The following is a 26317-nucleotide window of genomic DNA, read 5'->3' as shown; positions in this document are numbered from 1 at the left end:
GAACGATCGGAGTCGTGTTTTTGTGTCTTTCTGTCATCAACTGTCCGTTTAAAAACGCAGACACACGCCGACGTCATCCTGCCCGCACACACACATCACGCACGTTTGTCTGGATGGAATGTGACGCCAGAGCTGTTGAGTGAAGTCTCGCGGAGTAAAACACCGGCCATCTTTCTCCAGTTATTGCAGGACACTTTGTGCTTGGGTAGTGTAACCGAAAGTGTTGCGATCACTTCGATACAAGCCTACAAGTTTTTGGCAAGTTGAATTTTGTTTTCCAAGCATCCAAACTTCCAACAAACCGGACACAAGCCATGTCTGTGTTTGCCGCTGCAAAGTTTTTGCGCTGACATCCTTGTCCGGATAGATGCTTGTCTAAACTGTCGCGCAAATGGAAATGGTGCCTAGCGAGGAGAACCAGTTCGTACCCAAAGAGGTGAGGTTATCACGGACCCAGCCCAGGTTGGAGAACCAATCTCTGGGCGTCAGCTGTCACCCTTGCAGATCATGTTCATTAATAATGTCATTGGCAAAAACTTTTACACCACTTTGAGAGTTTGTAATCTTGGTTTGTGATTTAGAGGCTAACTCTCAGCTGCTAACTGTTAGCTAAACATGACTTGGACGGCCTGTCGTGACACGGCTAGCTAACTAACGTCTTAGCTAACATCAGTTAGCGGCTACCCATATAGTGAGTTTATATGGGTAGCTAACGCTTTAGCGTAATTATAATTTAGTTATTTAGACTTCGTAATAAGCGTACTGAACATCACAAACTGTAATGCGTTTCAAATGTTGCGGTCGACAGACGAACACGGCGTTTGTCAACATTAGTTGGCTAACTTGCCAAAAACATTAGCTAGCTCGTAGGATGTGGGTAGCTAATGTCGTTAGCCCTTGAAGTCTGGGTAATGACAACAACCTAGATGTTATTGAAGTTGCTAAACCAAATGTCATTAGCTATATCACCTCAGTTCACCTACTGGCAGTGTTGAGGCAACAATTACCCCTAAAGCTAGTTCTATAGGTATGCATAGTTTGATTCCGTACTGTCGTTTGCAGCTTGTTTTGAATGGTACTGGTAGCTTTAGTGATAACGTTAGCTAGTCAAATCCAGGAGCTAGCGCTAATGTTAGCGGATTTGCCTAGCTAACGTTACTCATGAAAGATGCAGATGTATATAGCGTGAACACAACGTTACTGCTAGAGTTGGTCGTCTGGGTGCCCTTAATGTTGACTTTATAAGGTCTTCCCTTTCCTTTCAGGCACCTTCGACGAACTGATTTGTTTTGATAAGTTATGTAGCCTTCGCTTGTTTATCTTGTTTGGCTTGGTGGTTATCTAAACTGTCAACGTCCAGTACGATGCGTAACTTAAAACAATAATCTTTTGATTTACGATGGATGTCATGTTTTCCACACAAGCAGTATATTAATCAGGTCGATCCTCTGTCAACACCATTCGTGCTTTTCAGATGGTAATTTGCTTGCTGACGTGTTGACTCAGGTTAACGCTGATTATAACACGCTTTGGAAAATATTGGCATTGCCCTCACGTCCATGTGCTTTTTATACTTACAATTATCTATACGATTGCTACACGTTATTGGGATACCCGATATAGGTGGTTATTGTTTTAATAACACTTGGCCGCATTGACGTCAGCAGCAGTCATATATGAAGCGCAGGACGTCACTCGTTCATATCAGGGCTGCTGGGAAAATGAGATAAATGGCGCAGCACTGCACAGGTTTCAATATATTACTAATAACAGTGTAGCCTCTAGCTTAGCAAGATATCGATTGATTATTAATGGATGTAATAGAACCCTGGTGGGCAAGCCTTCATTATAAACAATAGGGATCACATGAGCTTGTGAGGATGAAGTTGGGTTTGTTATTTTTTAATGTTTTTTAGTAAAAAGCTGATGTTAATGCAATACTGAAATGTCACCACCACTAAGTGTCTTACTGCACAATTCCCATACACATTTTCTATAATTTGATCAGTCACAAGTTGAAAAGTCAGAGCTGGAATAATTTGAAACTAAAATTGGCCTGTGAAGACGGACTAGTGAGAAGATGAGTCTTTGTGTTTGCTCTGATGACATGTAATGTCCCTGACAACTTCTGTAGTCTCATTTAGATTTTTGGTTTTTTTAAGACACGCAAGCACTTATTAAATTGTGGGACATTTAATTATGTATTTTATGCCTGATTTACAACAAAATGTGTAAATATCTTGACCACAGACCTTATGTCAGGCTTTTAACTGAAAACCATTTTTTTTAAAAATACTTAGAAATTAGCATGCATTTTTTCACATCTATACACACTGTGTTCTAAGACTACAAACTACACCACTCTATACCTAGCATGGGTAGAAGGGAAACATTACCTCAGTTGATAACTATCCTTTAAATCTTTGCACAAATTAACTACTGCACACATTGGTCAAAACCATGTAGATACGTTTGCAAACTTCCTTGTGTCGTATTGGTGGTGCTAGGTGCAGCAGTGGTTACTTGTTTATTTCTCCAGCGATCCAACAATGAAATCATCTGATCATTAAGATATGCATCAGACTATCCTTCAGGCTTGTAGAAATTTTTTTAGGCTAGTAATATAACACCTATTCAAAGATCGCTTCCAGTACTTGAGGTCTATTGCTGAAATCAATGGCAAAGTTACAAATTATTAACTAATGTTGTGGAACAAGACGTGAGCTAAAGGGTAGTGTTGGTAACTTAAGCTGGTGTTTGGTGTTGAAAGTGGATGACAGCAGTGTTGCTGGTGTACAGGGATACCAGAAGTCACTCTGAGCTGTAGGTTGATGCCAAGGGCCATAATAAATGAAGCATTTGTGAGGAGAGGTGCCCAGTTAATAACCCCAGTCACCATACATGTGCGACCACGTATCATTTACCATAAGTAGGAATTAGACTAGCATGGCATGGTTGGTTAATTATTAAATTTTGCGGGTCACAGAGTTCCTTCCTTGAGAAAGTTGACTATCATCTGGGCTTCTTTTTCTTTGGCGTTGCATTTGGTCTGTTGTGCTTGTACAAGTCATAACAAGCCAAAAACAAACAGCCCGTCAACACAGGATGTTTGCCCCCACTATTAAGGACTTTGTTGCCATCACTGGGTTTCCCCGATGTTTTCCTTCCAATGTTAAGGGGTCTTTGTTATTGAGCCTGATAGCAGGAAGCTGACACATAGCGCCACCTGCTTTATGTTAGACTTTGAGGACATTTTAAGTGGAAACTAAAGTTTGCAGCTTTGGTTAACCTCCTGTGCAGTATTTTTTTTTATACAGGTATGTTACTTTTACTGCCAGGCTACATGGTGTCTCAACAAGGCGGTGATTTAAGGGAGCTAGTTTAATTTGTTGAGCCATGGTTGAAAGGGAAATACACGAGAGATTTGGCAGTACATATTTCTATTGATGATCTACCCTTCACCTTTGCTCTCTTCTCACTGTCTGCATGAGTGCCATGTACAGTTGTAATTGCGTTGCATTTTATAGGTGTTCAAGGATAATGATGTTTCCCAATCTTTATTTTTGTGCTATTTAGAATAATTTAAAGCTGTAAAGATATAGAGCCTGTGCTTTGTTGTACCTGTGGCTTCATGTCAGCACCTTGTGATTATATCCACGGTAAAAATAACCTTTAATCTCATAATACACTTGTGTGTTGTCAGCTGCAGCTTCTTTATAAGACCTGTCAGTCACATTTTGCCAAACCTCCCAAAGAGGTTGCAAAAACAGGAATAACTTGAATACATTCTGTAATTATCACTGAATTTCCAGCTTTGAGTTTGATTTCAAAGCTGGACTTTAGTAAGTGTAGGCCTACTGCTCAACCACATTGAGCTCATAGGTGCTTATTTTAGGATAATAAACACCCTGAAAAGATATGTTTTCCAACTTATTTTCCTTATTTAGTTTGGTTTTCTTTTAATTTACTCTCACCATAACCATCTCCGTGTGTTTATTAGGGTGTGTTTTGGAGTTGCAGACAGAGTATTTTTGATGAGATGAAGAGGATTTCTCAGGTAGCCATGCCTTGTGTGTGGTGTGGGAGAAAGTGCTAAAGCATGGTGTTAAATAGATGCATGAAGCAGCACCGTATAACCATCATAATGCAGCATGATGCTGTATACGGCCTTTCTAAATACAACTTTAACAATTGTTTATGCGGTGGTGTAGTCATCTGAAATGCCAGACATTTTGTAGTGACCCAAATGAAGCTAAGGAAGCTAGTTGGGCATCATCTTTGCATGCTCAGTATATTAGCGCATGTTGAGTGAGTTGTTCTGCCAGTTCTTGCTACTATCGTTTTGATCTTAGTTTTCAGTTTACACATCATTTCAGCTTGAACAGGTACAGTACATTCATTAAATACCAGACTAACCAGAAAACAAGAGTGTTCAGATGGGTGTACTCACACACACACACACAACTAAATACTGTTTGTTCATTCGTCAAGATAATACCATGGTATAAAGAAATGGATAATAACCTTTCACAGCATTTCTACTAGCCCTGCGTTAGGCTGGGTCCGAAATTCCATACTAACATGCTATTGAGTATGCTAAATAGTATGTGAGATTTTTTAGTATGTCTGAAACCTTAGTATGAACCCAATAGTACGTGAGGTACATACTATTTCCGGTAAATATTACAGTATGCAAGCACTGGACACTACGCCAGCATAAATATCCCACAATGCAATGCAGCGGTGACGACAACAACAACACAACAGACAACGGCGGACAGCGACCAGTGCAGCTCTGTTATAACGTCTAACATTATAACGCTTCAATTTAAGTTTCTAACGGTAGCCGTTTAATTAACGTTAGCTCCTTAGTTAACTCAGTTAACATTACAACCACAACAGTGTGTCATCATAAGTGAAACCTTATTCTTAAGTAAAAGCCAAATAAAACGTGTTTTACGCGAGTATTATTGCAGATTGCCGGTAGAGGCGAGGTTGACACGGGTTACCACAGTTACGCGTCTCCAATCCAACAGGCAGGAAGTGCGTCATATCCACGCTAAGCAGATGCATACTACTGTTATTCACTCAAAAGTATGTTGAATGATAGTACACATATTGAGTATGTAGTGTATAGTATGGAATTTCGGACGCAACCTTAATGTTCGTTGGGACATGCAGCTGATTAACATTCTGGAATGACGTGTGACTACCTTGTTCACCATTAGCCTGTTTGTGGTTGATCTACAGGGAATAACCTCGCAAACTTTGGGCTAACCCTGCTCTGAAGCAGGGCAAACAAGCCCTAGGCTAAAATTGTGTTAGCGGACTTAGGAATGGGTTTTAAAAAATAACGTTTACAATCAGGGCCACATATAATTTCAAAAATGTCAGCCCTTGTGCCAACACTCGACACTCTTCCTGGTACAGCTATTTGAATGATCCATTTTCTTTTTTTAAACATCATATTTTGAAGAATACGTTTTCATAATATCTATACTTAGTGGGAATAAAGCTTAGATCCTCAAATTATATTTTTTAACACATCTGATTGAAAACACCTTCTATGCCAGTTTTGATGTTTTCGTTTTTAACACTTACACTAGTTTTGACTTGCTGTTATAAAGGAGAGTTAAAAAAGCAGCTAGTAAGGTGTATCAACACTACAAAAAATGAGTATTGAAATATTTTTTCTGAAATGTAAGGTAAAAGTTTCATATCGGCACTGAGGCATGACATTTTGCATCTGTGTACTTCAGTGTTTCTGATAAAGACTTGCATTATGTTGCACAGCCTGAAATGTTTTAATCTTTTACTCTAACTCATAACACAAAAAGAATGGAAATGCACCCAGTACATCCTGCTAATGTTTCTTTCCCTAATTCTTCTTCATTGGCAGATCCAAAATGCAGCTGAGGAGCCAAGAGTGCTGTGTATTATTCAGGACACCACCAGTGCGAAGACGGTCAATGAGAGGCTCACCCTCAACCTGCCTGCTTCCACCACCCTCCCCAAACTCCATGAAGATGTCGCCCACAAAGCAGGATATGTGAATGGCACTTTTGACCTCGTCTGGGGGAATACACCAGACATGGTTAGGAGATTAATTTATCCAGACAGTCACTTTTGTTTTTTCCAACATGTGATAATAGTATTTCTACATAAATTTACACAGATATGAGTGTAATTATGATTACTCCATCAAACCAAAGTTTGAGGCCCGGTAAAAGTTGCATTTGACGGATTCAACATGATTCTAAGGTGAAATTGCACAAGGAATGGTCTTAGCTTGTTTCTATGTTGATAATTCTAGGTTTGCAATCAATAGGAGCCTTTTCACATTGCTCAAATAAAAAACATAGTTGACTTGCCCTAGTTTGGCAGGGAAACCTCTGTATTTAGGGTGCACTTGCACTAGGCAATCGGCACCCTGCACAGTTTGTTTGACTATTGTGAGTGCTCCGTACCTTGCTCAAGCACGGTACATTTTCTTGGACCTTGTGTGATTAGAAGAGGTTTGCTACAACACAGCATGGTTTGTCATGCATGAGCACAAGCATGGGTGCACAACAAGGACATGATAAAAAAAGTGTAATCATGTGTATTACACTGCCTCTCATAATCAAGAAATCCAGGAATGTCACAGGGCCGTCTATGACCAAAACGACACAAAATAAGCCACAAAAAGTCAGTAATGTCATGTTCTCTGCGTTGATCTCCATTGTGCTATGACCGTGCTATGACGTGATGATGTATGTACAAGTGGTCACCATGCTTGTATTTGACCATTGTGGAACACTGCGAACACCAACTACAGAGGCAACCTTATAGGAAAAAAAAGATTTGCACTGTTGAAAACTAATGTGCATACAGATGTTGACTTCTAATTGCATTTTTTGCAAGAAAATAGGAGCAGAAGTGCAGCCAGATGTCTGGCAAGAAACAAAGTACACGTGTATTAGAGTCGTTTATTCAGTGCAAGGATTCAATAAATTTGCACCGACCAACTAATTGTATAAAAATGTATACAAACTCCGGTTTGTATTCATGTATTATTATGTGAAGAATGGAAATGAAAAGCTAAGTTTTCAGAAATGCTGCTCTTTCTTGTTGTACTTGAATGCTCATATGGCCCTCCTACTGATGACAGTACCTGCAGTGGCCCCAAGCTAATTTGAGTTTGACACCCCTGGTCCAACTTGTAAACATAGTGAACGGTTAACATCTAAAAAGCTGGATTTTATTTCAACAAAAACAAATATTGGACCTATTTGTCCCCAATACCAATTTTAGAAGGTTAAAGGCCAAAAAATGAAGCAGTGCAGCTTTAAGTTAACGTTTTGGATTGATGTATTTGACTTTGAGGTGAACTTGAGTGGGATTCATAATAATGGCTGTGTTTGCAGTTGCCGTTCACACATCCTTTTCTTACTAGAAGTATACTTAAGGACTCACAGCCCCACCACTTCTACAATGGAAGGACAGTGTCGCCATATCATGACGCCAGAGAGGCTGATAGTGTGGAGATATGCTTGAAAATCAGGCAGCCAACCGTTTTCTCTTTATTCATGCTATCAGTGTTCAGAAGTGGATGTTGCCATACCATTGCTCCCTGCTCAAAAGAAATCAAGCTGTGTGCGAATGGCGGTCCTGAGAGAGTTTACTCTGAAGTTTAGCTCAGAGAACAATAGAATGAATACATTCTCAATGTGCTCTCTCTCTGTTGACTTTGAGTTTTTTGTATGTTGTCTATGTTTGTGTTCATACTACATCCTTTTTTTAAAATGAGCCCTGGCTAATCCCGCTGCTGACCCAGGCCAAAGCCCAGGTGCTGTGTCTGTTGTTATCTCACTGAGTAGGTCAGTGGATTAAGCTACTGTATGTTTCCACTGCAGCACATTGCCTACTTGTCCTCAGCTCGCAGAGGAGAAAGACAGAAAGTCTTGGTCGTCTGTGTTGCTCTGTTCACATGTTGGCTTCAAGCTACTTTCCTCGTATGCTTCAATACAGAGAATTTGCTGAAAATGAGTTTAGTGGGAATCTAAGTCTCTTTGTGAGTTCAGACTGCAGGAAGCTTACTTGTTTTGAAGCTGTTCTTTTTCAGATTTGTCCAGGGATTGTTGATTTTATGTTTCTGTTCATTTAATTTTTGTTGTTGCTTTGCCTCCCCATAGGCACCACTGGACCACAGCAGTGAGATGTCCCTCTTAGATTCTGGATTTGAGCCCGGTGGTAAGAAGAATTTCCTACAGCTTACAGACAAAGATGGAGAGCAGCCCCAGATTGCATCTGTGAGTACAGTGAGATCAACAAAATACTTGCTAATTTCTTAAATAGTTCTTTGTGGTTGGGTTACAGGGAGATTGGAAACTAAAGATGTTGGTTTAAAAGATTCCCCTCTCTGTGTTCATTTGTGCAGGATGAGTCAGGAACAGCAGAAAGCAGTGGACTGGATGACAGTTCCCAGGAGCGCTTCATTGGACCGCTACCCAGAGACGGCGCTGCAGGCTGCAGTGGTGACTACAGCAGTCCATCTTACTCCTACTCATCCATCCTCAGCAAATCTGAGACAGGTGAGCTGTTGACTCTGTTGTGAACATGTGACAATATACCTTTGATACAACTCCAACTGACCTCTGTCTCTTGCCCCTGCATTAGGTTATGTGGGCTTGGTCAACCAGGCCATGACCTGCTATTTGAACAGTCTTCTGCAGACACTGTTCATGACTCCAGAGTTCAGAAACGCACTGTACAAGTAAGGAACTACACTCCTAGAAGTCTTTGTGATGTTTCACTTTAAAGTACTAAAGTTCTTTTCTCCAACTTCAGCTGGGAGTTTGAAGAGTCTGAAGAGGATCCAGTCACCAGTATCCCCTTCCAGCTGCAGAGACTGTTTGTTCTGCTGCAGACCAGTAAGAAACGGGCGATAGAGACCACTGATGTAACGCGGAGCTTCGGTTGGGACAGCAGTGAGGGTGAGCTCTTGTAATCTCTTGTGACTAGACTCACATGTTTTGTTTCGTTTTGTTTGGATGTTTGTGAAAGTAGAAACCATGTGCCTCAATTTCTGTACACCTAGTAGCGCTTTTTGTGTGTTTTTTATTTTTAGCTTGGCAGCAGCATGACGTCCAGGAGCTGTGCAGAGTCATGTTTGATGCCCTGGAGCAAAAGTGGAAGCAGACCGAGCAGGTAGGAGAAATCTAGATGTTTCTCGAGACTTCAGACGAACATGATTTCAGCAGCCATTCTAAGGAGCCCCCCCCCCTCGACAATGGAAACAAAGGAGCTACTGTTGGAAAAGTGAAATGGGTCAATAAGCCTGAGGGTTAGCTGTTTCTTATCTCATGAGTGTGTTCTAAACTGGAAACACTTAATCCAATGTGCGTATGTACAGCCATGTGGTCTGTACACATGAGCTCCAGGCCAGCACAAAATAAATGCATGTGATTGAGCCCCATTAAAAATAATATAATGACGTAGAGAACTACTGTAATGGATTCTGTTTGTTTGTTAGTTTACATTTTGGAGGTTTACAGTTACAGCAGGGATTTTGATATATATGTATAATATACTCACAGAGATGAGTGACGTTGATGAGGTCAGCCATGGAATATCTTGTGTATTTACTGATTTTCAATTGAATTTATTTCAGAAAATGAATCGGCAAATCATCCCATTCTGTTGAAAACTGTGTCATAGCTTTTTTTGGAACCAGGGTTGTATGAAGATTACGCATTCCTTCAAGACCCAAACTTGAGTTTTTTTATATGCCAAATATATATCCATGTTGGTCCATAGCCGTTGAAAACAGTTGTTTAGTTGAGCCTCAGGTGCACATATAGAACAGTTTTCACGGTCTGACTAGCACTACCTATGACTGAACTGATGGTGTGTGTAAAATCTGTCCGTATCCCCTTAAATGCTAACATAATGTGTTTGTGTAACATGTTGTTAGCATGTTTCTGTGCTAAATGTGGGCATATATGCATATATATGGTCTGAGTATGCTTCACAAGAACTAGGTCATGTAAAGTTTCATTACAATAAGTTCTTGAACTTGAGTTGGAACTAGGCCTGGGCGATAAACCGAAAATTTACCAATACCGAAATTTACTACGATAACCGACGTCATTTTGCCCATGTCGGTATATTCGGTGTCATAGGCGTAACATCCATTAGGGACAGGGGGACATGTCCCCCCCACTTTCCGAAATCCAGTTTTTGTCCCCCCCGCTTTTATTTAATCCAGCGGAACGCAGTAGCTCTCAAGCGTCTGATACGCAAACATTAGGTCCACTTGATTAATCTACCCAGCGTATGTGCTTATTTTACATTAATTTGATGGCAAACTCCGCCTGCTGATGCAACACCAGCTATGCCAGGTTAGTAATCAAGTGAACCCACTCTCGCTGTGAGACGCGGACAGTTTACGTAATGATGCTGCGTTCAAAGGCTGCAACAGGCCACTGCCTTCGGCCGGGCCGGTCCTTTGATCAAACATTTGTGTTTTGTTTTTTATTCACTCCAAATAATGACTGTATTTCCAGTTAGAAAACGCGCATCTCTCTCCTCCCTCCATTGTTGTTTGCATTTGTGTCTCTGCGTGGTCTTACATGTGAGTGTCCTCATGCTGAAAAATGTGACTTCTTGCGTATGTGACGTCACTCCCCGAGACGCAAGAAGAAAGCTAAAATATACATTTTTACTAAGGAAAATGACAAAACTAATATAACGCACAGTGACTTGAATAAGTAACTTTAATCTGATTACTGGTTCGGAAATATTAACGTGTTAGATTACTCGTTACTGAAAAAAGTGGTCAGATTAGAGTGACACGTTACCGGCATCACTAATTGTGTAGCTTAAGTGCAACATGGAGTATGAAGATATAAGGAAAAAATAAAAACAATAGAATTAACTTTGAGCAAGTTTTGAGGAAAGTCGGAGGTGTGGACCCATTTTAAACAAGTCGTGGGCCGTGATAATAACATGTGTCGGCTTTGTCGAGTGCATTAAGTGCGGCACTTGTTGCATTATTCATTAAGATTTCTGTAGTTCAAACAACTTGCAATTGTAGTCGACAACGTCAGTTATAACAGCCCACGTATTAAACTGTTGTTGGGTTTAAATCGGTCTCGGGCTCATAATTACATTCAATGTGTCGGGCTGGGCTCGGACACAACGTGCACAGGCTCGGGTCGGGCTTGATTTTAAGCTCTACTCGGGTCCAGCCGTGACTTTACTGAGGTTCACCCAGTGTGAGCAGCAGGAGGACGGTTAGCTCACCTCCCAGAACATGGCACTGAATCGCTGGAAACTGATTTAGGGAACGTCATCAAATTACTTAGCATAAATATATTAATACAAAATAATTGCAGTTACTTATCATTCATTTATCGTTATCGAGGTGAGTATCTCAATATATCGTGATATTGATTTGAGGCCATATCGCCCAGCCCTAGTTGGAACTGACCATATGAAGTGTGTGTAAAGGAAAGAATGTGTTTTAGACATTCATTGTGAGAAGCACAACACTATGAACTGCATTAAAGGGGATAATGCAATACATTTGAGGGCAGTTTCTCCTTCATATCTTTCATTGTAGCCCCATTGTACACCTTAAACCAAAATTTGAATGTCTTGCCCCACAAGTTTAAAAGTCTAAGAATAGCCAAGTTGTTTGTAATCAGTTTAATCCATTTTTTCGGATGGCAGCTGGTTTAGTGAGAGAAAATGTTGTCCAAACAAATGCTGTATTGTGACAAGGAAAAGTTGGCTCAGAATGTCTGACTATCATGCCTCCGTATCCTCAGGCTGACCTGATCAACCAGCTGTACCAGGGGAAGCTGAAGGATTATGTGCGCTGTCTGGAGTGTGGCTATGAAAGCTGGAGGATTGATACTTACCTGGACATCCCTCTTGTGATCAGACCCTTTGGAGCCAGCCAGGTCTACGGCAGTGTGGTGTGTTTCTGTTGACATTTCATTCCATTTTAACATAATGACTGTAAGGACTGAAGCAACACTTACTAACTTAAGCCTTTCTTTAATTCAGCCAATCTTTGTATAAAGATTATACAGTTGACAGCGAACGTTAAGTATTTTATCCTTTATCTAAATGGACCCCCAACAACTTTTTCTGCCACAGGAAGAGGCTTTGCAGGCATTTATCCAACCAGAAACCCTGGATGGGCCCAATCAGTACTTCTGTGAACGATGCAAAAAGAAATGTGACGCCCGGAAGGTGAGAAAACTCAGTCCTCTTTATTGAAGACAGTTCTGCTATCGTTCTGCCTTGTCCGTTAATTAATGCTTCTCTGCACAGGGTCTGAGATTTCTGCACTTTCCCTACCTGCTGACACTCCAGCTGAAACGCTTTGATTTCGATTACACCACTATGCATCGCATCAAGCTGAACGACCGCATGACTTTCCCTGAGGAGCTTGACATGAGTCCATTCATTGATGTGGAAGATGAGGTGAAAGCACAGTACCTGCATCCATTGTTATTTGTGTTAAACATTAGATTCATCGGTCCTTAGAATTGTGAATATACTGTGGTTTTCGTTCTGTTGACCATCCATTACTTGATGTTACTATAAGTAATAGCTAGGAAAAAGGAACAATATGCCACACACTCCAATGATCACTCTAAGACCATTGAACTAACACTTTTTGGCATCACCCAGTGTGACACAGGTCTTTTCTTTTTTTTACTGTTAATGTTATCAAGTAAACAGAACACGTGATGTTAGAGGGTGTGTCACATTTTCCCAATATAGATACTTTCTGCTTTGTATTCCATAAATTATGGTTGGCCACTGTGTCTAGCCTATGTTTCTGATTAGTTTTAAAATATTGTCATCTCTAGAAGTCTCCTCAGACAGAGAGCTGCACCGACAGCGGAGCAGAGAATGAAGGCAGTTGCCACAGCGACCAGATGAGCAACGATTTCTCCACCGATGATTGTGTGGATGAGGGCATCTGCTTGGACAGCACTGGCAGTGCAGAGAGGGTATTGAAGCCCAAGGTAATGATCTTTAACAATTGCATTATAGATATTGTTGGTTAGTTGTCTGTTAGATTGTTGGATGGCCCCATTGAGTGTGGCCCCAATCTGATACTTTTATCTACCCAAATGTTGATTAAATATGTGAATGACACATTAAAGGAGAACTTCGGTCAATTTAAACATGCAGCTTCATTGCTCAAGCTACCCCTGACTTGCTAGTACCGAAGACGCGAACACATTTGGTCCAACCATTCCGGTAGCTAGACCAAACTAGCATATCCATCAAGTGTGCACTTAATAGGCTTAACAGGCTATTGTAAGGCTCATGGCTCATGACAGGCTGTAACATGGACATGTACATTATGAACATAAACACGAAAATGCTGGATTACGTTTCCGTCTCCGCCAGTGAGGGAATAAGTGCACGCTCAACGGATTGACTAGTTTGGTCTAGCTACCGGACGACACGGATGTCAACAAACAGGTAAGTAGCTCCTTGCACAAACACACTGTTTTAACTACTTTTTTATTCAGTTTGAGTCATACACGCTACAGTGCTGTGTGCTAAGGTGTCTGTTTTTTTTTTTTATCAATATTTTTATTAAACTTTTCACGTTTACAAGTAAAAGATGTCTACACAGTATGGTTCATGAAAATAAAAAGCAAAACCAACAAGTAGACAAGACAAACATATCAAAACACAAGAACACAAGAACACCAGCTCAGATCCCTATAAATAATACTTGAATATACAGTAATAATGTACAGTATGAGCAGTCAAGAAAATCCCTGCAGCATGATGTTGGAGACATCAGGCTCCACATAGTTCAAACAGGGCTCCCACACTTTACAGAATTGGTCTGTTTTTGAATGTAATATACATGTCAGGTACTCCAATGGCACTAGATCAAACACCACTCTTTGCCAGCCTTTAACAGTTGGTACTTCTTCCTTAATCCACTGCAATAAAATATTCTTCCTCACTGCGTATGTAAGAATACAATACAACCTCTTATTATGTTTGGATGTTAAGCGTCGGCTTGGGAGGCCCAGTATGAGAGACGCAGGGTCCATCTCCAGTTCTAGGCCCAATATCTTTTGTATCTCAGACAACACACTAGACCAGTACATTTGCAGTTTCAAACATGACCAAAAACAATGAGTTAGGGTACCAATTTCTATCTTGCATTTAAGGCACATGGGTGAGAGAGCAGGGTTGAAGTGGTGCCTACGACTGGGGGATATGTGCATTCTGTGTATAATCTTTAACTGTATCACTTTGGTGCGATTGCAGACTGAAATTGATTTAGCATGTCTCTGCTAAGGTGTCTGTTGATGTTGCATAACTTTTGGTTTGAGATGTGGAGCATGTTAAGATGCTTAAAACACAGTGTAAAGTTCTGACCCCATGCTGTTAGCTGTCAATGCTAAGTCTCCGTTCACGGAGCTCTGTAATGGTTGGACCAAATGTGTTCGTGTCTTCGGTACTGGCAAGTCAAGGGTAGCTTGAGCAATGAAGCTGCATGTTTAAATCGACCGAAGTTCTCCTTTAAGGATAACTTTGCCTTCTAAATTTGATCCACTGTATTTTGGACAAGTCTCTTGATCCAAATACTCAACATCCTTATCGACACGGCGTGATCAGCTAGAGAGAAGCCGTATCACTCTGGATTTGTTGGGACTGCGGAAGCACTAGCGATCATTGGCAGAGTACAGATGGCAGCTTGCAAAGAGACCTGACAACAGCCAAGATTTATATTGGCCTACCATCAAGTTACTCACAGAATTAACATTAATTAGCGGCAGCTGATATGGCCTGCTGCCGCCTTTTGAAAGCTTAAACGTGACAGTCAGCGACAGCTAAAAATTGAAAGCCATTACCGAAATGTTTTGTCTACTGTTCTTTGCTAATAAGAGGAGAGATGATAGTTTTGACACCATCTGGTGAAGTTAATCTCTGTATTTTGCCAGCCTGGGTGTCGATCATTGGCTTGACAAAATTAATCTTCAGTTTTACACACTCTGAATTACACTTGCATATGCAGCTTAATGCACACAGTGTAGAGCTCGGCTGTCAATAAGGAGAACCACAGCACAAGCAAGCTGAGGTGGAAAAAACAGTGTACAGACAAGAAAGCATCAGATTTTTTATTTTTTTCAAACAGAATTTTACTGGTTTTTCAACAGAAACAGGAGTTATACATTTTAACAGCATATTGGTAACACACAGATGGAAAACAAATACAAATTTAATAATCATAAAAATAACTAAATAAATAAAACAGAATAGTGCCATCCATCCATTCTCAACATAAATACCTCCCAGCTGACCGCCCCCCTTCTCCCACCATGACATTACACACAGAAGCTTTTCACCATATTGTCCTGTGTATAGAAACAGTATTGATTAGTGTAGCTGTATATAACAGTAACATCAACTTTAACACACAATGTACACAATGATACATGCAGTAAAATAAGTTGAGTTAAAACACTAACCCATAACAGTATTGAAGCAATGAGTTATAAGAGAAAGACATCTTTGAGTTTATTTTGGCTGGATGAGTCCATTGCAGGGAGCATTGGCCTCTCAGCACTAACCTAGTTTATTCACCAGGTAAGTAGTCAAGCAGAGGACACTACATTTCAGTGAAGGACAAGCGTCAGATTTTGATTTGCTTTAATTTAGCTGATATGTGCATAATTAAATTAATGAAAAAAGGTTGTATGAAAATAAAACCCTGAATGCAGATGAAAATTATGTGAATCGTGTGAATTTCAGAAAATTAAAAGAGTTTAAACATCATCGGCATATGCAGCATCACATCTTAAAAACCCCAAATTAATTGTTTCAGTTTCTTCGGTAGAAATTTAAAGGGTAGTAAAGCTCTTCTAGAGACTCATTTTAATTGTGATTTGGTTTTCATGCCTCTGAGCCAGTGATAACTGTGGCCAGAGGCATATTTTCTTTGGGTTGTCCAACTCGTACAAAAAAACTTAAATTGCAACTCGACTGATGCGCGGAGGCGTGCAACCACGAGGCAGTAAATCTAATTATTACATATTTTCTCTTATCTGAGATTTGCTGTGCCAATATTGTACTGATAGGGGAGACTGCTAGAAATGTCACTGAGCAGCTGTGTGCTTGCAGACGAAGCTGAAAAGTGATTCCAAACTTCCCTGTTATTGTTACATGAGATGTCTGTCTTTCATATTGTGGATGGCACTTTCCAGATGATGACCTTTGTGGCAGACACTTTGTGGTTCTTGGTGATTTTGTTACACAAAACTGACATCATGTTGAGCACTTACAAAAAGTCACTCAGTTGTTTCTTTCATCTGATCACATTTTTTCCCCCCTCCTATCTGTTCTCAGAGTTTGCTGACCTTTGAGCTGTTCTCTGTCATGGTCCATTCTGGGAGTGCTGCAGGTGGCCACTACTATGCCTGCATCAAATCCTTCAGTGATGGCCAGTGGTACAGTTTCAATGATCAACACGTTAGCAAGGTCAGCCTCAACCCTGGAATAACATGCTTTGTCCTCTTAGAGCAGGCAGAATGACTAAGCAGACTATATCAGTGCTAGTCATCTGTTTGCACTCTACATATCATTAACCCGGTAGTAACTTGTTAGTTTTCTGTGCATTTTTATTTATTCGGCAGATCACCCAAGATGATATCAGGAAGACATATGGGGGGTCCTCAGGGAGCAGAGGCTATTACTCAGGTGCCTTTGCAAGGTCAGGTGCTGTCAAAACTCACTTGGTTGAAATGCATCACATGCAACTCTGTATTTGTTCCATTATAATCATTAACAAGACATCTGTTTTCCTCCCTGCAGCTCTACAAATGCATATATGCTGATTTATAGACTGAAAGATCCCTCAAGGAATGCAAGTAAGAAGTGAAAAACATGAAACCATGTCACTTTATCCCTTCAGTTTTGTGGAGATGTTTTTATCTCAATATTGCTTCTATTACTAGGGTTGTCTCGTCTTTACCTGTCCTTGAATTAGTATGCAGTTGTAATGTGTACACTGTCTGTCTTCTCTGCAGAGTATTTATCTGTGGATGACTTCCCAGAGCACATAAAGAGTTTGGTTCAGAAAGAGAAAGAGTCAGAAGAGCAGGAGAAGCGACAGAGGGAGATCGAGCGCAACACTTGCAAGGTACATGCTTCTTATGGCTCAACCCCAGATATGTTGTTCTAGTTCTGAACTAGGATCAGTTGACTTATTGCTTCTCTTTTAAATCAAGTTTGACTATTTATGCTGTCTTGCTTTGTACCTTCAGATAAAGCTTTTCTGCATGCACCCTGTAAAAATGATGATGGAAAGCAAGCTGGAAGTTCACAAGGACAAGACTCTCAGAGAAGCAACAGACATGGCCTATAAGGTTTGTTGGTTTATTATTTGTCTTCCCCATGTGTTTTTTTAACAGACCTTTGAAGTGTCTTTGAATGAACAATAGAGACTTGAAAAAAGGGTAATGTGTCAAGCGTCGGTACTGCGCAATAATCTAACATTGCCAAACGAATTCTGGTTATTTTTTGGAAAACATCTGTATCATTTTCTTTGCATTTATGTTTCGTGGTCATTTGTTTGTTCTATACTTAAGCTGATGGAGCTGGAGGGAGTAGTCTCCCTGGACTGCTGCCGTTTGGTGAAGTATGATGAGTTCCACGAGTACCTGGAGCGCTCCTACGAAGGTGAGGAGGACACACCAATGGGCCTGCTGCTGGGAGGTGTCAAGTCCTCCTATATGTTCGACTTGCTGCTCGAGACACGCAGGCCAGAGCAAGTGTTCCAGCCTTACAAACCTGGAGGTCGGTATCCTGCTGCTGTTGGTCAAACTAGTTAGGAATATCTGAAAGTGATAACATAAAATAAGATGATTACAATTCCAAATCTCTTTTGTTTAGGAGCAGACTGCTGACTGCTTTATGTCTGTGTGGCTGTGTTTTCTTATTTTCTGCAGAGGTGATGGTGAAGGTTCATGTTGTGGATCTGAAGAGTGAGACTATCGCCTCTCCAATCAGTGTTCGAGCATACTTGAACCAGTCGATCACTGAATTCAAACAGCTTATTGCACAGGTAACTCGCTTTTCTCAGTTCTTTCACTGAATCTCCTTCCTTCCTGAATTTTATGAACTGCGTACATGAGCTGTGAGAACATGAGATAATTCTTGCGAACTTGAAACACGTTTCGTCCCAGGCTACAGGGCTTTCTGCAGAAAACATGCGTGTGGTCCTTGAGCGCTGCTATAATGACCTCCGGCTCCTCTATGTTCCAAACAAGACACTGAAAGCTGAGGGGTTCTTCAGGAGCAACAAGGTCCCTACTTTTTCTTTTCATTCAGACAGTTTTGCCTCCAGGTGTTTCCATTGTAAGACTTTGTCACGAAATCTACTTGAACACTTCTAAACACTGCTACGTTTGAATTTGACCTGTTCTGCGTTTTATTTTTCCATCAGGTTTTTGTAGAGAGCTCTGAGTCAATGGATCATCAGGTTGCTTTCACTGACTCACTCTTGTGGAAACTGTTAGATCGTCATGGGAATACGATCCGACTCTTGGTCTTACTGCCTGAGCAGTCCCCTGGTACCTTGGCCAACAGAACTCTTTGCCAAAAAGTAGGCGGTGATTCTGATGTCACATTTGAAGGGTCAAAGGGTAACAGGAAGTCTGTCGAGGCTATCCTCGAGGAGAGCACAGAAAAGTTAAAGAATCTGTCTCTGCAGCAGCTGCAGCAGCAGCAGCAGCAGCAGGGCTCCAGCACCAGTGACAGCCAGAAAAGCTCTGACGCCAGCGACTTTGAACATATCGAATCCCCTAACCAGGATGCTGACTCAAACTCTTCACTCTGTGTGGCTGCAGACAACAGAGAGTTAGAGAACCGGATCAGGGCTGCAGCTGGAGGAAGCAGCGGTGCCTCCTCTGACCCTGAGAACCACTTTGCCTGTGAGGAGCGCTCGGACTCTGAGGTGAACAATGACCGCAGCACCAGCTCAGTCGACAGCGACATCCTGAGCTCCAGCCACAGTAGTGACACACTGTGTAATGCTGACAGTGGGCCCATACAGCTGGCCAACGGCTTGGACTCACACAGCATCACGAGTAGCCGTCGCTCCAAAGCGCACGAGGGCAAAAAGGAGACGTGGGACACCGCTGAAGAAGACTCTGGGACAGACAGCGAGTATGACGACAATGGGAAGAGCAAGGCTGAGGCTCAGTACCTGTACTTCAGAGCAGAGCCCTGTTCTCAGGATGACTCCACGTGGAATGCACAAAAATGTACGAACCTGCTATTTATGATTAATCATCCTTGAATAGGGAAAATTAGTCAACGTCCTGTTTAAAAGTTTATCCGAGACCACTTTCACTGCTATTTGTTTGCATAACTTGATCAAGCTGAGAGTGTAAGAAATCTGCCATAATGTCTTATTGTTATTTCTTATGATCTGCTTCAGGTTTAGTGGTTCATGTGGACAAGAGAATAACATTAGCAGCATTTAAACAGAACCTGGAGCCCTACGTGGGAGTCACCTCCACCCAGTTCAAGGTGTTTCGGGTGTATGCCAACAACCAGGAGTTTGAGAGTGTTCGGCTCAATGAAACACTCTCATCTTTCTCTGATGATAACAAGGTCAGGATTGCTTTTATAAGAGATTTGTTAGACGTCACTAGGTTCTGTCAGTAAGCCAATACTTAAATTCAACATTTCTCTTCTTTCCACAGATAACTATACGACTGGGAAGAGCCCTGAAAAAGGGTGAATACAGAGTGAAAGTATACCAACTACTAGTGAATGAAACAGAGGTGAGAACTGCAATACTATTTTGGTTTTTTTTTTTCCATTTCTAAGCTCAAGACAGTAGGTGACCATTGATACAAATATTGATAATCTATTCATGTGCCCCAGCCCTGCAAGTTCCTCGTGGACACGGTGTTTGCCAAGGGCATGACTGTCAGACAGTCGAAAGAGGAGCTGCTTCCTCAGTTGAAAGAGCAGTGCAAGCTTGACCTCAGCATTGACAGGTAAGACTTTGTTACTACACAATAATAACTCAAAGAATAAAGTGTAGTCGATAAAGTTTTTAATGAACAATGTATCTGTGTGTGTTCGGTTCAGGGTTCGTCTCAGGAAAAAGACATGGAAGAACCCAGGCACAGTGTTTCTGGACTACCATGTCTATGAAGAAGACATCAGCATCTCCTCCAACTGGGAAGTTTTCCTGGAAGTTCTCAATGGTAATACTGCGGTTTCCTACAAGCTAGTCATTGTATTTTTAAGAGTTTTTTGTACCTTGGGAGCTGTACTTGTAAAAGTAAAACAGTGACAGTAAAAAAAAAAAAAAGAAATCCTCAAAGACACTTCTTCACTTTGGCAGAAATAATAGTGTGATCCAAGGTGAAAAAAAAACAACCAAAAGGTGAAATGTGTGTTGCTTTCGGAGACCCAAAGCAACATCACAGCAAAGTTATTACTTGATTTATGATGTCATTCTTTGCTGAAACCTGAGATGCCAGCAGATAAGTAGCAGACTGCAGGGCAACGTGCGTTCTTGTTTCCAGGTGAAATAAAGTAGAGTTAGAGTACCACAAAGTTTAAATCTGATGTGATTCTTTGCATTTGGAAGTGCCCAAGGATTAAGGAGTTTTGGTCAGATGTGAGTCGTATAATTCAGGAGATACTTTTAATCCATTTAGTAGCATATCCTAGATTCTTTATTCTTGGCATCTATCCAAAGGGACATAAAATAAAAAGTAGAGAACAGATATTTATAGACTTGTCTTTTACATGCCAAAAGATCAATAGCATTAACATGGAAAAGTTCCCATAGACCAAGCATTGGACAGTGGCTTAAGGAAATGTCAAGATGTTTACCCTTGGAAAAAATCACATACACAATTAAAGATAAGCAAGAACAGTTTCAACACATCTGGGGCCCATTTATAAATTTTCTTAGAGACAAGGACTTATCTAGTATGTTGGACACAGCTAGGGGAGTTTAGTCATTACCTCTGCAATGGAATTAATTCTTTATTGATCTTTACAAAGCATTTTACGGAACACGACGTAGGTTTTTAAGAGTTGCCTCCACGATGTAATTGTTTTTATGTTTTTGTTTGTGTTTTTTTGTTTTGTTTTTGTTTTTGCAGTTGATGTTGTTTAATCATGCAGGCTATATTTTACTGTTTTTATTTATATGTTTACAAACCTGTTTATGTTTACAAGTATGTACATTCATTTATCTTGAATATTCAATATGTACGTTTGAGCCATCGTACTTAAACATTCTCTTATACTTTGTTTTTATACAGGTTTTTTGGAAAAAAGTGACTCTTACGGACATGCATACATATCTATTGTTCCTGCTATTTTTGATATGGTAAAAAATTCAATAAACAGATTGTTGAAAAAATCTGATGCGATTCTTTTTTCAGAACCAGAGAAGATGAAGTCGATGTCGCAGCTGGCTGTTCTCACAAGGAGATGGAGCCCCGCTACGATGAAGCTTGGGCCCTTCCAGGAAGTTATTCTGGAGAGCAGCAGTGTAGAAGAACTCAAGGAGAAGGTATGTCTGTGTTCTTGAATATTTACTAAGATATTTTATATAAACTGATGCAATGCATTTATCCATAAAAACATGTAGGAATTAAATATCCACAGAATCATAGAATAGATAATAACATTCAACTATGTTCCATGACAGAAGCATTAAAGTAACAAATGCCATTCTGTACCATTCAGTGTGTCCAATATGCCTTTTCTGACGAGTTTCTTTTTTCCGTTTTCAGCTTGGTGAAATCAGCGATATTCCCCTCGAGAACCTGGAGTTTGCAAAGGTATGTCTGATGCAGCACGGCACACAGGTCACTTCTTTGTCTTCTACTAAACTATTCCATTCTGACTAAGGATCCGTCTGTCTGTTCTCTGCAGGGTAGAGGAACATTCCCTTGTGATATCTCTGTGTTGGAGATCCATCAGGATTTGGACTGGAACCCCAAAGTGTCGACTCTAAACGTGTGGCCTCTGTACATCTGTGACGATGGAGCTGTTGTATTCTACAGGTAAGAGAGCTCAAAATGATCACTATCCACATTCAAATACTGATGGAAGTTTTTCTTACAGTCCTTGACTATGGTCAAGCAGTGTCGACTATGATATGTCATTACGCATGTACACAATAGTTTTGACAATAACCGGAATGAGAATTTTTAATATTAAAAGGTGCAAAAAGCAATTCTGGAGAACAATCAACTCTATTACAGATTGTACTAAACTGTAAAGTTGTGATTTTGTATATTTATGCATTAGGTCTGGTCCCTCGCAACACACTCCTCCTGACGTTCTTTTTATATCCATGGCAACATCATAAAATAAGGAGGCGTTTATAGAACTAATCACTGCGTCCTTTTGCTAGCAACAACTTTTACTTCCGTAACTGCCCATTGATTTGCATTTTGGAGGTATGAGAGATCAACAATCTTGTTTATTTTTTGTCATTTTAAATCATAATGTGAAATGTCTTAAGATATAAAGTTAAATATGTTAGTCTAACCAGTCTTATGTTTCTGCTCAACATCTTAAATATCTACAGTACATAACTCATAAACCCCAACTCTAAAATAACTTAAAAATTGCTTTTTTGCTCCTGTTGGTGCTGATACTGACCTATAGGTGACATGTGGTACAAGATGTATGTGGAAAAAAATGCTTTAACAGCGATTTTGACTTCATTGGAGCTTTCCGAGGGACTTGGTTGTTGCGATAATCATATTAATAAGATTTGAAACTATAGCAATGTATGTGTAGAATAGTTTCCAGCCTTCCTGTCGACCTACAAAAGATGCACAAGTACAGAAGATCTATCAACTTTTAAATTTTTTTACTGCTATAATCTACAATAGAACTTATTATTGTCTGACCCTAATGTTGGCATTGTGCATTATTACATTATTTACATACTGCATACCCTTTAATATTATCTGAAATATTTTGAAGAGAGCTGCAACTAGGCCAGAAAGCAGATTTCTACTCACCAAAAATAACTTAAAAGGTGGAGATGAGCAGAGAGTAGATGCCACCTTACATGACATCACGTTGTCTTAGAATGTGACATTTAGTTGTGACTTGAGTTGAACGTTACTGTGATCTTTGTGTGTGCAGGCACAGCACAGAGGAACCTATGGAGCTGTCTGAGGATGAGCGCAATGAGCTGATGAAGAAAGAGAGTAGCCGTCTCCTTAAGACTGGACACCGCGTCAGCTACTCGCCACGCAAGGAGAAAGCCCTCAAGATTTACCTGGACGGAGGCCCTGCGAAGGACCTGGGGCAGGACTGAGGCGCAGAGCACCACTCCCGGTTATTTGAAACGTCTGGCTGCTGCAGCAGAGCAACCAGGCTGCGGGACTGAGTGTCACGCCCAATAGTTACTTGAACATCAAGCAGCGCTGTGAGGCTGACATGCTCTCACCCTCCACTCTGAGCCCCAGAACTGGCTCAGAAACCCTATTGTGCACTATAGTGTATTGTACTGTAAAGTTTAAAGGGAAGTACGAAAGCTATTGAATACAGAAAAAAAAAGAATCAAATACTGTATAGACAAATCAACCAGAGATGGATGAGGAGATGTTAGGACTGGGAGCTGGGCTGGAGGGCATCCATTCTGTCTATTTAATTCACCCGTCTCCTTTTCACATCAGTCTCTTTCCCTGCGTGTCTCTCTTCCTGTTTCAGGAAAAGTGTTGATTCTGACTGTGACCATCATGTAAGTCCAAATGCTCCCATCGTTTGAGCAGAAACCCTCCGTACCTTACTTTGCTCAACTTCCTTTTAACTTTAAAACCAACAGCACATACAACCAAGAACTACTTATCCAGCCTTCCTCGGCCTCACCTCTTCTGGCAAGGCAAACCTCACTCTCTCAGTGACTTTGACAGCTTCAGATGTCATTCATTCATAAGATCTGAATCAAAAAAAGCAACAATTAAGAATTTACAGACTGGAGGGTTTTCTGCTCCTCCAACGCTCCTATAATGCCAGAGTAAAGTGTCGTTATGGGTCGTCCCTACTGCTGCTCTTTATGCTTTATAGGAGCTTTACCTCTGCTACATCACTTCCACTAGATATAGTGATTCATAGGCTATGATGGGTCCTTTAATACAAATTACAATGAAACAAAACCAAGTAGAGTATGTTAAGAATCTCCTTGTTTTGTTTTTGTTTGTTGTAAATTATTGTTTTGCTCGAGACTTGATCATTCGGTTAGGTCTCGTGAGGCACCAGGCACACATCTGTTGTCTTTATTAACCTTTAATTTAGAAAATGGATTTTGTTTCTTTTTTGCACCACGAGAACTGGATGTACATCTCTACTGTCATCCAGGTCTTTGTATGTATGAGCGTGTGTTTGTGTGTGTATGTATGTATGTATGTATGTGTGTGTGTGTGTGTGTGTGTGTGTGTGTGTGTGTGTGTGTGTGTGGTGGTGTACTGATGGGAGGGAGCTCTCTGGGTTTTTGGCAGAGAGTTCGAAGTTGTTTTTTGGCGCTTCTACCTGCTGCTGCTGCTGCTTGATTGACTGGCACCAGAGGGGCGTAGAAAGCCCGCTGGACTTCTCAGTCTGCCTGGGCAACTGGTCTGAGGACTGAAGCTCAGCATCCCGGCCCCCTCTGGGCTCCTGATGCTGCCACCAGCTCTTCACTGTAGAAATGCCAATATCTGAAGAAATCTTTTGTTTTTTGTTGTTGTTGTCATTGATGTGTATTTCTTTGAGATTTAAATCCTGTGTGAAAATAGTTATGATTTTAGAAAATAATTAAAGTGCTTTTTTTCACAACTGCCGTTTTCCGTCACTGTAAATTAAAATGTCACTCACAAATTCTATTTACCTTTCTAAAGGCTTTGGTGTTAAAGGCCACGTATTATTATGATCATTTTCTGGTTCATGATCACATTTGGGTTTACTGTTAGAATAGGTTTACATGCTCCAATGCTATTTAAAAAAAACAAACAAACCAAAAAAAAACGCCCTTTAAGCTCCTGTCTCTTTAAGGATCACCTCCTGAATACCTGGTCTGCTCTGATTGGTCAGCTCACACATACCTGTGCCAGTGACCTTAAAGGGATATTCCAGTGTAAATTTAATCCATGGTCTAAATCACCGTGAAACTGTGTTGGACTCCCTCTCGAGAGATCAAGTTAGCAGACCGCTAATCAGTTTTATCAACCTCAGAAACGACCACACGACAACAATACACTGCAGTAAATGGATCCAAATATAGACCGCCACCAAAAAGCCACAAATGATGCTCAGAACAGCACCAAACTTAAGCAACAGTACAAACAGGGTCTCAGCACATAGTCCGGGGCATCTAACCTCCGCTAGCTTAGCTGGATTTCTACTGAAAAGCTGACAAAATGTACCACTTTTCTGCAGCAGCTTCCTGTTGACGGGAAGTCCCGACGACTCGATTCTCGAGTGCAGTAGAGTTCCGTGGCTCATGGATGAAAATGTATGATTATGACTCCATGGAAAAGCAATCACAGTTCATATGTGTCTTACCTGCCAGTTTATAACAGTTATTATCGAGAGCGGACAGGGAAAAGAAAGGAATTGAGCATTTCTAATCGCACTCGGTAATCGTCGCGTTGGGACTTCCCCGACCCGAAAGCTGATGGAGGAGAGTTGACATCTGTTTTTAGCTTCCCAATAGCTTCCTGTTCCTGTTGCTGAAGTTTGGTGCTGTTCTGAGCATTATTTGTGGCTTTTTGGTGGCGGTGTATATTTGGATCCATTTACTGCAGTGTATTGTTGTCGTGCGGTCGTTTCTGAGGTTGATAAAACTCCGTAAATTAGCGGTCTGCTAACTTGATCTCTTGAGAGAGAGTGTGACACAGTTTCACAGTGATTTAGACCATGGATTAAACTTACACCGGAATATCCCTTTAACAACAGAGCAGTGGTAGAGCAAGTATTTCTCAGATGCTGAACTAACTGCTAGGCATGAATTATGCTAATTTGTGACATGGTGATGTAATATGATGTCACAGAGTCACATAATTAAAGGCGGGACAACTGATGAGGCTTTTCAGGAGCGTTGTTATCTTTAGGAGAGAGGAGCTCCTGTTGGTGCGGACTTTGACTTTTTTAACTTTCAAGATCATTTACATGCACAAGAACAGATGAAACACAGAAGGAAATGTAACCAAAAGTGAAAAAGCATCATAGGTGTCCTTTAAAAAATGTTTTATTCTTTTAGTTACACAAGCCGCATGGCAGGTTTCAAGTGCTTAAGAAC

The 26317-nt window shown here is 40.8% G+C and overlaps 1 protein-coding gene across 2 annotated transcripts; it reads left to right on the top strand.

Moving 5' to 3' along the window:
* Nucleotides 1–66: 66 nt before the first annotated feature.
* On the top strand, nucleotides 67–24857 carry usp47 (ubiquitin specific peptidase 47). Of its 2 annotated transcripts, XM_030414463.1 has the most exons (29): nucleotides 392–436; nucleotides 4001–4057; nucleotides 5900–6094; nucleotides 8175–8291; nucleotides 8420–8573; nucleotides 8659–8755; nucleotides 8830–8975; nucleotides 9110–9189; nucleotides 11814–11963; nucleotides 12148–12243; nucleotides 12325–12477; nucleotides 12870–13028; nucleotides 16387–16518; nucleotides 16674–16750; nucleotides 16852–16907; nucleotides 17067–17179; nucleotides 17304–17405; nucleotides 17628–17835; nucleotides 17988–18103; nucleotides 18225–18344; nucleotides 18485–19304; nucleotides 19481–19656; nucleotides 19749–19829; nucleotides 19933–20048; nucleotides 20143–20261; nucleotides 21459–21589; nucleotides 21813–21860; nucleotides 21955–22085; nucleotides 23185–24857. In XM_030414463.1, the coding sequence occupies exons 1-29, from the start codon at nucleotides 392–394 to the stop codon at nucleotides 23357–23359; spliced, it is 4170 nt and encodes a 1389-aa protein (XP_030270323.1). In that variant the 3' UTR covers nucleotides 23360–24857. The 2 variants fall into 2 exon arrangements, with proteins under 2 accessions (XP_030270324.1, XP_030270323.1); XM_030414464.1 differs by lacking the exon at nucleotides 4001–4057 and having other exon boundaries at nucleotides 67–436; nucleotides 23185–23601.
* The last annotated feature ends 1460 nt before the right edge of the window (nucleotides 24858–26317 follow it).

Source organism: Sparus aurata, chromosome 4, assembly GCF_900880675.1.
Source record: "Sparus aurata chromosome 4, fSpaAur1.1, whole genome shotgun sequence".
Lineage (NCBI taxonomy): Eukaryota > Metazoa > Chordata > Actinopteri > Spariformes > Sparidae > Sparus > Sparus aurata.
This window is presented reverse-complemented; position numbering and strand designations above follow the sequence as displayed.